The sequence below is a fragment of the Catharus ustulatus genome, chromosome 1 (genome assembly GCF_009819885.2).
Source record: "Catharus ustulatus isolate bCatUst1 chromosome 1, bCatUst1.pri.v2, whole genome shotgun sequence".
NCBI classification, from domain to species: Eukaryota; Metazoa; Chordata; class Aves; order Passeriformes; family Turdidae; genus Catharus; species Catharus ustulatus.
The window spans coordinates 13,481,230-13,494,199 of NC_046221.1; the positions used below are offsets into that span (position 1 = coordinate 13,481,230).

A 12,970-nucleotide genomic window follows, 5' to 3' on the forward strand; every position below is an offset into this window, starting at 1 on the left:
AGATTACAACCCAAATGATTTTTTTAAAATATTCTCTTTAATAGAAACAAAATCTGATGCAAATTTAGAACACATTCCATACAGAGAATGACATTACGGGAGCTACCTGCGAAATTTAGGAAGAATATTAAGAAAGACTGAGAAATACAACTTAAGTGAAATTTGCTTTGATTCTTTCTCTACCACTTTTAGTTCCCATTAGAGGCACAAACAAGTCAATTAACCTTCCCACGCACCATTTCCCCCCACAAAAACGTGCACAGAATTGCCTGCCTGTTCTGCAGGAGCATTAGGAATTTCAGAACATGCAAAGCTCAGTCTAACCCACAGGCAAACAACCTCCAGTGCAAAGATGTTATATAATTAAAGATGTGCGCTGTTAAAAGTAGCCAGCATCTAATGAAAGTTTTCAAAATTAGTAACAAAATGCACACCCAGTGCAATAATGCCCATATTTGAAAGACACATCCGAAAAATTAGGAAAAATATGTTACAGCTCTTGCAAAGGGCCCACAATTAGTTGATATTTTTAACTCCTCCAGTGTCTGTGGTATTCACAGTGCCCAGTATTTCGTAGGTCCAGACCATCTAACAGTGCTTCTGGCATATGGTATACCCCATAAGCATTCGTGACTTATTTGCTAAAGGCATGTGCTCATTTCTATTCTCCCTTTATTGAGGAAAACACCATGGGAGACAACAAACTTGGATCCACATGAAACTGAGCACTTGCAGATAAGAAGAACACGGAATAGCTATTTTCAGCAACACTTGTTAATATTCTGTCATTTAAGGTGGATAATCAGTTTTAAGAAACCAAATGAATGAACAACACTAGACTGTGAATTGAATAATTATGAAACTTGTGAGTACTTTCACAAGGCCAATACAGACAACTGCAACTGAAAAGAAATGGAAAGCAATGTAAGGTATGAAGCAAAAAGCTGTCCCCACAGCCAGGAATACTCAAAGCATAAAAACCCCATTATGAAAATCAGGCTCATGATATTCTAATATCTCATGGGAGTATCTGGGAAGAGATGGGAGAAGGAAGAAACAGCACAAATTCCCAATCCCCCTATATATTTAACACTGAGCCATCTCAAAAGAGTCTTACCTCAAGTTTATATGCCCTGTCCCTGCTGAGAGGCTCCAATGGAAAACTCAGGTTATTCGCTTCTGCCAGGGAACGCAAATCAAAATAATACTTGGCATAAACACTGGAGGGAACATTAATATTGAACTGTAACAGCTCAAGAAACTGGCGTTCTAGCTCATTCCTGTGGGAAGAAGATAAACATGGAAACATATTTCAGACTGTGAATTCTGAGTGTAATTTTACTTTAAATTGCAAATGGTATAAGACGAGCTCATTTTTTATTCTTGCCAGATGCAATTATCCCAGCCTAAGGTTTGACCTTCCCTACCAAGTTCTATCAGTGTACTCACACCAGTGAGAAATATGAGAGATGCTGCACCTTGCAGCTGCTACTGCAATGCCAATCAAATCCAGACACAAAGTTTTGCTAGTGAAAGGGCACCTTTATCAGTTTAGCTAACACGACTCTGGCAAGAAAACCTAGCAGGGAAAAAAATTCTCGTAGTTTCTGCTTTACCTCCACTAGGTGGGTCTGCACACACAGCTATGCCACAAGAGCACACACACACCCCTGCCCTAAATTTGTCAGACTCCTCTCTTAAATGCTGCAAATTACTGTAACACATAAATTACTGAAGAACTTATTTACTCCCTGCAGCTCTTCATAATCAACCATTTAGAATTAGTCATGGGAAAGATGAATTTTTCATCATACTGTCTTTATGAAGAGAATAAAGCACTTTTTCCCTTAGACGTGTAACCAAAATTCACAGTGGTCATCACTTGTTTTCCAGTACCTAACCCAAACATGTTTATCAAAATCCCTGATAGGAACAGAACTCCTGTTTGAGCTTCCACCCTGTAAAACTTGGCATACAAATACATTATTAACTACACCAATACATTAAAAAGTACATTGAGAAATAAGCTAACTAACAAAATTAAGGACTGGAAATTTTCATAAATTGCACAGTAATCAGATATCCTGCTTAATACTTATGCAGGGACATATGATACATTCAAAACAGTGATTTCAAGACATGAGAAATTAAAATAAATGGGTAGTGAAAGCTATCAATGTTTGCTGAAGAGCCCAGAGACAGCATTGCTGTGCTTCCAGTGGGCAGACTGATGATTATATTGTTTTTAAGTTACATTTTGACTGCTGTGCAAGTGTGCAAGGAATATGAAACAGAAGTAGCACAACTGGCAATAAAAGAGGAATGAGCTGAAGATAAAAAGTACTGGTACAGTGGTTTTTCAAAAATGAATTCTTTTTCTCTTTCTCACTCTTACCCTTATAAAATTCCTACATCATAATCATCGTCCTTCCTTATCCTCACTCTCCGTGCCAAAATTCTATGCTTACATAATGATAAATACTAATTAATACTAAAAGACTAACTAAAAGTTGGATATATGGAGTCTGGTTTAAATTCACATTGTTGAAGATTCCAACTTAAAAATCCAAGTAAAAAAGTTACACCTTAAGGTGTCTATAAATAGAAATAGTATTACCCTTACATGTCCTTTTATGCTGCTGAGATTGTACATCCTGCAAGCTAAGCCTAAAGTTCTGTGTTAACTGATAATATAAAGCCTATTTTACTGCAGAAGACATTGGCAGTACCCCTTTTGAAGAGCACCCTCAAAATATCAAATATACAGCCTCAGATTCTTCTTATCCCCTACCTCCAAGATCTCAAAGTTGGATCAGTGGTTTAGCTACAGATCAGAAAGGACTAATGCAAGTATTTCTTATTGAACTTATGTAATTTAACTAACCACCATACCCTTCTTACCCCACACACCTCCCTCAGACTGCTTCAGCATGTGTTTTCCTGTGCCACTCAGAAATCCAATGTAATGCCATACGTGACTACAGGTACCCATTGCACTTCAGTCCTTCCAAGGTCTCTGCTCACTCTTAGACACAGTTCACTGCACTGATGCTGACTTATAAAACCCTGCAATGTCTGCTTGATGTTCTGCAAGATAGTTATGCTGAATGATTCACACAAATTAAAGATTTTGACCTGGAGCTCTTCCTCTCCCTTACTCACACAATGAAAGGCCTTGTCTTGCTTAGAGCCTGACACTTCAAAATCATCACACTGTACTGTCCCAGCTAACTAAAAAAAGCAAAAAAATCCACTACATGCTACATTGCAGATAGGAGGAACACAAAATTTGGAAAAATTGACAGCAGGAATATAAGCACCAGAATCTTTGATGGGGGATTCACATGGAGCCCTAAACACAAAGCTCATTAACTAGATCACCAAATAAATATAGAGTGCTCAGGCTCTTCAGAGGCTTCTGGGCTTCCAGTTTGTGACAACCCTAAAATCTTTTAAGGAAAGTGTAAGAAGCTCAAAACCTTGAGGACAAGGACCCATCACAGTTTGGCTTAGGGAATGTGCAGTGCAGAAAGGGGCTGATGTTGGCACAGGTCTGCCATGCCAGTACTGGTGTTACACAGCTCAAGTGCAGCTTCTAACTGTTTCACCATCACATTGTTTGTCAGAAACAATAACCTCTCTTTTTGTTTCCTTTCACACCACCTTCAAGAAAAGCCCTGAGAATCAGCAATTTCAAACCTCACATTTATAACCATTCCTGATTAATACTCTCATATGCATAGTCAAACCTGTGACTCTGCTTCAAGCTGTTCAGCACTTCAGCTCATGTCCCAGCTTCAAGAACACTTTAAAACCATCCAGATTTGCCTTGGAGGAGAGCTGAATGAAGGGAGGCCCCTACTGCTACTAAATACTCAAAAAATATGAGAAAAACATCAAGGGGAAAAGTATCTTTGTAAAACCACTTAGATTCCACTCAACCAGTTAAGGAACCATTAGCAAATTATTCTTCATGGAATAATATTGCACACAGAAATGTGAAGGGTCTGCTTTTGGTTCTTGTCCATCTCCCTCTTTTATTTTGGAAACCTCATTCCGACTGGATTTTTAAGAACTTGAAAACTAATTCAGTAGGATACTGGGGGGAAAAACATCAAAACCCAAAAGCATCCATTTTAAATAATGGCAATAAATAACTGGGTGATTATCTAAAAGCCATTAAGATAACTTCTTTCCTGCTTTACATGTGCATCTACATCCACATAGAGAATTAACATGACAATAAATGATGCTGAAGTGAATACATGCAGGCTCACTGGATGTGGGGATTTTTATCAAACCATACATTTAAATATTCTATAGATCTGTTTTCATTATTGTGCATGAATATCCAGTGGTAAAATACACTTCAACCAGAAAACAAAAACAATTCATGTCTTCTATGTAAGCTGCTGTCAAGCCAATCTCATGCCATCTATCAGCATTCACCAAGTTTAGATACAACACAAATATACAAACTTCATATAATCTGTGAAAGAACTTCCCATCACCCTCACAGACACAGATCGTGGCATTCACTGACAAAGACAAACTGCACTCACATGTCTTCCACTGTGATATCCTTCAGGATCTGGCAGTAATCCACGTTCCACACTGCCTGGTCGTCCCAAACTTTAGATGCCAGTAGAATTGCCCCCAGTACTATTCGCTTCCAGTTTGCTGGACAAATATCTATCTCTGCATAAGTTAAGAGTCTTTCAAGATATACCTGTGGAAACACATCAAAATCATGACTTGATCTATTTTGCTATGAAATAGAAATGAAAAAGAAAACTATTCCCATTCCAGCAATTCTAAAACAGTAATCTGTTTTCAAGAAGATTATTTTATTATAAAAGTTGTTAATCCCAGGCTCAAAACTGGATGTGATAAATCCCCTTTAGTTGGCCTTTGCCTTCTGATCCTATTACCCATTTCAAGAGGTCAGACACCAGACTCCTAAATACACCCTAAAGCCAAAGAAAACCTTAACATTATCTTATAATACTGTAAAATAAAATATCACTAATTGTTAAAAAAATTTGTTTTCCTTCTTAAGGAAGACAGAATGTTATTTAAGCACAAAATTCCAAATTATGTGTCAAGCCCATTATTGAAGATAGAAGTTTGACTTTTTACTTAGTGGATCATTCTGAAAAGACTTTGATGTACAAAATCTGATATGGTGAGACTGCAGAAACACAAAGCTCAGTAAGAAGGTGGCACATGGATCTCCCTGGCATCTGCATTACCTGGGGACTCTGTGCAAAACACTGTCTTTTGCTTTCTAGACAGCCTGTGTAAACAAGCTGCTTACACTCTCTACTGCACAAGGCAATTTGTCAACTTTGCAAGCAAAACTGCTCCTCAAATAATGAAAATACAGTATTCCCTGGAGTCATCCCTGGGAAGCAAAAAACTTCTTTAAAGCAATATACTAATACTGGGAGCTTCACAAGCAGAGAGCATATGGAAGCTGTAATATTATGCCACTCAAATTAGCAGACAAACTTGCTTCACATCAGTGCAGAATTTGACTCTCTACTGTTAATGCAAACCTTTTAAATCTCAACTTTTCACATCCAGTAATAGTAGATTTAGAATGAATACTCCACATTTATAGATACATAAAGCATACAAAAATCAGAAAATATATCCTTTCTTATGTGCAGCTCTAGTTTAGAAAGAGAGAGAACAGAAAAACTAAGTAAGGATTTTGTGGGGGCTGAAATTCAAAGAGAGAAGAAAATGCAAACAGGCAAGAATTATGTTGCAAGGAAAGACACAGAATCATAGAATAGTTTGGCTTGGAAGGACCTTTAAAAGTCATCTAGTTACAACCCTCCTGTCACAGGCAGGAACATCTTTCACTAGATCAGGTTGCTCAGAGTCTCACACAGCCTGGCCTTGAGCACTTCCAGGGATGGGGTATCCACTTCTCTGTTCCAGTCTCTCGCCACCTTCACAGTAAAGAACTTCCTCCTAACACATAATTAACTCCTTCACATTAAAGCCATTTATAGCCCTTGTCCTATTACTAAAAACCCTCATAAAATGTTCCTCTCCAGCTTTCCTGCGAAGTTCTGCAAGGCTGCTGCAAGGCATCCCCAGAGGCTTCTCTTCTTCAGGTTGAACAGCCCCAGCTCTCTCAGCCTGCCATGGCAGAGGTGCTCCAGCCCACTGATCAGGTTCAGCACCCTCCTCTGGACTGGCTCCAGCTGACCCATGCCCTTCTTATGCTGGAGATCCCAAAGCTGGATGCAGCACTGAGGAGAAGGGAGCAGAGCACAGACTCCCTCCACCTGCTGCCCACAGTGCTTTGGATGCAGCCCAGGACACGTTGGCTTTCTGGGCTGTGAGAGCACACTGCCAGGCCATGTCTAGCTCCTCCCCTAGCCAACACTTCCAAGTTCTTCTTGGCAGGGCTGCTCTCAAGCCATCCTCTGTTTAGCCTGCATTTTGTGCTTGGGCTTGCCCTGACCCACAGGACCTTTCAGCTGGCCTTGTTGAACTTCATGAGTACTGCACAGGCCAGCCTCTCAAGCCTGTCAAGGTCCACCTGCACAGCAGATGAAATTACACCTCAGGAAAGAGGCAGCATAAACTTGTCACTGTTTTCCCACCAGCACGTACTTGAGAAATCAGCATTAAAAATTAAATAGGAGTTTGTAAGACTCTATTCCTACACCTACTTAATTACCATATTGAGGCATCTTCCACTAGCATGTTGAGGGTTGTGAAAAATCACTCTTGCTTCCTTGGTGATAACTTGGCTCGACTCCAGACTCACTGTTTGCTGGAATGAGGCTCTTTATCATCCCTCAGTAAAACTGAGGATGATAAACAGCTCTCCATGAGAAAGGCAATTACTGTAGCTTTCAACTCCTTTCTTGAATGTGCCTTAAATGAGCATTTTATTTTGTTCACTTGCTGTGGCCTCCTTTACTCAGTCTTGGGTTATATGTTCAAGTAAGAGAAGACAGAAAAAGAACAAGACTACTTCCAGCAAACACTTGTAAAAGTTTAATAAAGTCCTCAATCAGGGTGAGAACTCACTGTAATCTAGGATTTGTGACACCATCAGTGTATCTTTGGGAGATACTAGTGTAGGTCTTCAACTTATAATCAAGCTCAGCTGGCTACACACAGTCCTTCTAGCAGCTCTCCCTGTCTCTCCCAGAGAGAATCCATGGACTGAAGATCAGGAAATTTAGGCTGGTACATACTAGAACTCTCACCCTGCTGATGTAGAGCAACCTCATAACAGCAGCACACACAGAGCCAAGTGAGCTGTCTCCAATGTAAATGTGCCTTTATTTCTGATAAATGGAGCTGGTTTCATTTCAGAGCATTTCAATATACAATGCCCTAGTGAGACACAGTACCAGCCCATGTTGGGACATCAGAGTGGGACAGGTAGAGTCTGCCATGCACACACTACTGCAGGGGGTGCTTTTGGCTGCTGTGAAGATGTGCTGAATCAGGAGAGACTTTGGGAGCAGGGCCAAGTGGCTCTCAGCCTGTTTGAAGAGGAAGGCTGGTGGGATGGTTAATCACTACACTACTCATCCCAAACAAACTCATGGCTGTGGGAGAACACCACCTGCTTCTGCTGGCAAAAGCCAGTGATTCTTCCCACACACAGAGGGAGGCATGCTTCACCTCATTAAAAAAAAAAATCACTGAAAATGTTGGCCCTGTAATGGCAAATGTGAGATGTAGAAATACCATTTGCATGCAATTATGTCTACACGTCGAACAGTACCTTAAATACAAGGGTCATTTTCTTAAATATGGGGTTTGTATCAAACTGACTGGGATTTTGAGTGCACTATGTGGTTCGGTGTAGTTGTCTCATAATGAATTTCACTGGCCTAATTTTCAAAAGCAAAACACTTTCTACATCTTTAGAACTAGCTGCTATGAAGTAATATAAAGTCGAATTTTAAAAGGTCACAATAGAAATTAATATTACAACTTGCATCTCAGAATGCTGGAATAAATTGGATTATATGGCAAAAGATAAAAAATGCAGATGAAACAATGTGAGAAACACTATTTTTCTTTCTTTTTTTAAACATAAGTCTAGGAAGTATCCCTCTTGATTATTTTGGCAGGTATTCCTTTATGGAAGTAGAACTAAAGAGCTTTTAGTGTCCAGAGGTTAAAATAAAACTTTTAACAGCTGTATCCATGCTCAAGAATGGAACTAAAGCTTAAAACAAATTGAAGCTGTTGTACCATTGTTACTTTTAAACTTGTTGCACTGTTACTGCTTCATCCTTTGCAGTGCCTGAAAGTAAGCTTTTGAGGCAGAACTTTTCAGTACTTCTCTACTAAACATTCGAAAGCTGAATTCCCAAGACTCAGATTTATTCTGCCTTAATTTAACAACTGGTTCTGCTCAACCACTTTCATAGCATGCAAGAGCCATCTTCATCACATTTATCGTTGCCCATCGGTTCTGTGACTGTATGTGTAGATATTTTTTACAGAATGATAACAAGACTACTTACACAGATTAAAATTGCTGACGTGACATGAGCAAAAACTTTCAGTGGTTTCAAACAACACATACTTCTTAATTCTTTCCAGATTGCAAAGAACAAATACAACTCAGTGTTAGTAAAAACAATATTCAACAACTACAATATTCAGAACTCATCTGTAGCATAATTCAAATCCTAGCTGAAATGAAAATATAATTCTGATTGGAAAAATGCCAATGGTCATTGGGCTCTCAATATATTTTTATTTACAAACTCAATACCTCAGTCTGGTACACCTCCATTATAGCCCACATTCTGCATCTGGGAATGAACCACATGATTTTACATGACTATCAGTCTAACAAGTTCTGATGGACAACAGCTGTACCTCATTGGAGATGTTTTAATAGCTAAGACACGTCAGAAGGCACATTGCTTAGAGTTAAGACTTCAAAGGAACAATATTGCATTATTCTTTTCCATCTCTTCCCACAGACTAACACCAAGATTTCACAATGACTGACCTTTATACTTGGAATATCAGCAAATAATTATTTAATCATAAGTGAAACCAATTTGGTGATTTGCCTCTGTTAAAAATTAATTTATCTGAATGAAAGAGACTTTATTTCTACTAATTAAATAAAATTACCACTCCATGAGTATAGATAATCCCAAATTGGCTGGAAGTTCAATGAACTCTGGAGAGGTTCATTAGCTTAGATGCACCACAGGAATGTAGTTAAATGGCTTCCAAAGCCATTTCAGGTCCAGCAGAAGCACAGAACTGATTTGTTTCAGAACATATCATCAGCTCTTAAATCTGCCAGACCTGAAACAACTCCATGCTGACCTAGTTTTGGATGCCTCTGATCTTGACTCCCAGGACCTGGACTTGCAGTGGCATGCTGAATAGCATTAGGCCATCTATTATAACCACTGGTCCTGAGGGGGCTTTTTTTATCCACACACAGAACTATAACATGGCACAAACTATCAGGATCAGCAAGTGCTGCTCCAGCAGGGCCACTGCTGAGCTGAACTAATCCTCAGGGTGGTTATTTGCAGATGGGTGAATCCATCCTGCTCTTCCCAAGTGTTTAATAGTAACTAATCACAGTACCCTGTGTTGTCCCAGTTATCTAAGATGTCAGGCTCCCCATGATCCTGGAGAGCAGAGTGTTGATTACACAACATCCCAATCAACAGAACAGAAATCGTTTGAAGAAAGTGAAAACTAAAGGCAGCACTGAAGAGTTCAGTTTTAATTAGTGTGAAACAGCATCTCATGTTTCCCATCTCAGAGGATATTGTAGCAGACTTTGGACATTATATCATACATCCAAGTAACAAGAAAAGTTAAAATACTTGAGAAGATTTCTTTATCTTTTTTCCTCTCTTCAGGAGGATATATACCAAATATGGAAGTGACAAATAATTTCATTTCAGTATTTCACAATCACAAAAATTACTCATATTTTTTTTAAAACTATGGGCTTCTTATAGGTTTGCTTCTTTTTGTTACTTCATCTTGAAGCTGTCCAACATGAACTTCCGATATTCCACCTCTTATCACATTAGAGTTGCAGTCTAAGCACTAAAAAAAACAGTTCTTTTTTTAGGCTTCCCTAAAGCAATGGAGAAGGTTTTCCGTGGAGGTTATGGATTTACATCATCAGAGAAACTCAGAACTCAACTGGTCAGGCCCTGATCAGCTTGGTTGTGCTCTGAGCAAAGGCCAAACCAGACATGACCCCTAGAAGTCCCTTCCAACCAAAATCATTATGCAATTACATTTGTATGCAGTACTAGAATTTCCTGTGGTGCCACACTAAGAGGTCAGGAATTGTGTGGTGCCCCTGAGGAAGCTGACTGGGACTCTCAGCACACTCATGCAATGGGCAGTCACTGACATGACTAGAATAATTCTGAATTTTGAGGCAGCAGCAAAAGCAAAACTTTATCTCCTTCCATGTGATTTTTACACGGCTTTATATGGCTAATAGCTTAAATTATTTCTCACTTGATTTATACTGACAGAAAGGAGACAATGGCTTTGCTATTTTAATTACTATAATTGAGAAACTACAAATTAACATTTATTTGTAAACACCTCATTCCCTCCGTCCTCAGGTAACCCACACTGTAAATTGCAGGAGCACAGAGTAACTAACAAAGATATTTCCATTCCAACATACTATAGAGAAATAGAGTCACCTCTTTCTAATGAGAAAACTTCAGTGTGTCACAATGCCTTGAAACTGAAATGATATCTTTATGGAAAAGATTATAATTGGTAGCAGGTCTCACACAGCCAAATCACGGCTCTAATCCAATCACTAAACTGCCATATGCTCTGTTCTAAGCAATCAGCCAGTTCCCTACCACGACTCTCCAGAAATAACCGTGGTTTGCAATTGCCCAGCTGGGCATTTAAAATATTCTACAAAAGTCTGGTGCCACCCATTTGGTGGAAAAAGACATCACATCATTGTGGTCATTGAAAACTCATCCCATTTTTATTTCTGAGACCAAATGGTGAAAAGAAATAACAAAAGCAGTCACAGAACTATGAAAAAAGGTGAACAACTGCAAAGTATCATTACAGATATTTATAGAAAGCACAAATGGAACTAAAGGAAAAGCCATGCATCTCTAGGTTTGCCCCCTGATTTACTGTTTTTGAGACAACTCCAACTGTTCGGCAACACTGACTTTCCAGTCTAATACTGGGATCAGTATTCATTCTTTGCCCACACAGAAGCCCAAGAGACATCAGCAGATATACACTCTTTGAATGTCCTCTTCTCTTGAGATTTAAAAAGAATTCCCTCAGTCTCCACCTTAATTGTTCTCTTTTCATTAAGCGCATATCCCAGTAACTCTAAGGCAAGAATTGACAAAGTAGATGTGTAAGTATTAAGTGATAATCACTCCTGTGTTGTACGCCAGTCCGCAGTCAAACAGTAAGAATGGTCCCAAAAGCAGGGATCAGAATCTCCTTATCCCACATGCACCCAGAGCTCAGGTTCCTCCTGGCCTCCTCCAGAGAGCACCCTGAGCCATGTCCAGCGGCCAAGGGGCTCAGGATGGACAGCACAGGTTGAGGGCCTTCTCTCTACACCTTGGAGACCTTCTTCTGATGTGGCCACGTGCTGAGCTTTGGCACCTTCCCCAGAATACCTAAAGAGCAGGACAAAGGTGGACACCATCCACAGTGGATACACACAGCTCTGCTCATGGTTTCCTGACACAAGACAGAGCCCAGCCTCACTGCCTGACCTTGCTCAGACCCCGCCACACTCAGGCAACAAGCACTGCTTTGGATTGCCCTCCAAGCTCTTCAGGGAAAGCTGCATCTTCCACCAGCTGCATAAAGGTTGCTGGTCACACTGAGCCAGCAGAAAAGGACCTCTGCAGATCAAGTGTCTCTATGGACTCTGGACACCCTTTTGTGCTTTCCTTTGCTTTTAAGTATCAGGTTTTTTATACATCAATTGAAATATACTTTTGAAATAAAGTATTTTATCAGCATTCAAAAGTAAAAATATCCTAGTGAAAGGAAACCAATAAAAAAAACTTTCTCCATTCCTCCAAATACATAGAAAGCAAAACAAAATTCTCTGCAAACAGAATAATTTTCACAATACAGCCCAGCACTATTCTCTCTGTCTAGCTGCCAAAAAATGTGACTGTAAAATACAGCAAGAACTCAGGAACATCTGGCTGGATTAATTAAATCCCTATTTTCATAAGGAAAATTTATTCTTACATACTTCTAATTTCAAATTTGCTAATATCAAATCCCCTCGGTCACAGTATGAACTCTGTAAGGTATTCCAAAAGCATGCTCCTCTGAACTTCTCAGAATAATTCAGCTCATGTATGTATTTACATATCACTGTATCTCATCTGTCTATAGCATACAGATCCAGCATATTTGCAAATGCAAAATGTGTCCTCTCTGAAACCACTAAGGACACAGAAGTATATTCAAAGAACCTTAAATTTGGCCTATTTGCAAAAATCTCAGAAAGTCGTGCCAGGGCAAAGCAGAAACCTTGAAGCGTTCTGCTCTTCAGGTCTAGCTCATAGGATTGTTTCCACAGAACAAAAGAACAAAGCATAAATATTTAATTCTCCTGACATGCAAACACTGTATTGTTTTCCTGTTCATATGAGTAACACTCCTGCTCACAGTTTTATTTGCCATCCAATTAGTAGATTAACACAAGCACAACTTTCCACCTCTGCACTGGAGTTGATGCTAAAGATGAGACAGGCATTTCTCAGTTTTAGCAAATACTCTGGGGCAAGAGAAACTTTTTTCAATAAGGTCACAGAATACAGTTATGCCACTCACTTGGGTTAGAACCACTAGACACAAGCTTTAAATTGGCAAAACAATTCTTAAAACTAATTTTATTCTTATGGTATTATTTTATGAATAAATAATGTTAATTAGTATTTAATTGTTTCAA

At 39.3% G+C, this 12,970-nt stretch overlaps 1 protein-coding gene across 6 annotated transcripts in view; it reads right to left on the reverse strand.

Moving 5' to 3' along the window:
- Positions 1-12,970, reverse strand: part of CCNY (cyclin Y) — a 118,131-nt gene that overhangs the window by 7,603 nt on the left and 97,558 nt on the right. For all 6 annotated transcript variants that reach the window (XM_033056349.1, XM_033056339.1, XM_033056330.1 and 3 more), the window contains 2 exons: positions 4,563-4,729; positions 1,118-1,280 (listed from right to left, as the gene is read on the reverse strand). In XM_033056349.1, coding sequence (XP_032912240.1) covers positions 1,118-1,280; positions 4,563-4,729 — 330 coding nt within the window. The remainder of the gene's footprint in view (positions 1-1,117; positions 1,281-4,562; positions 4,730-12,970) is intronic.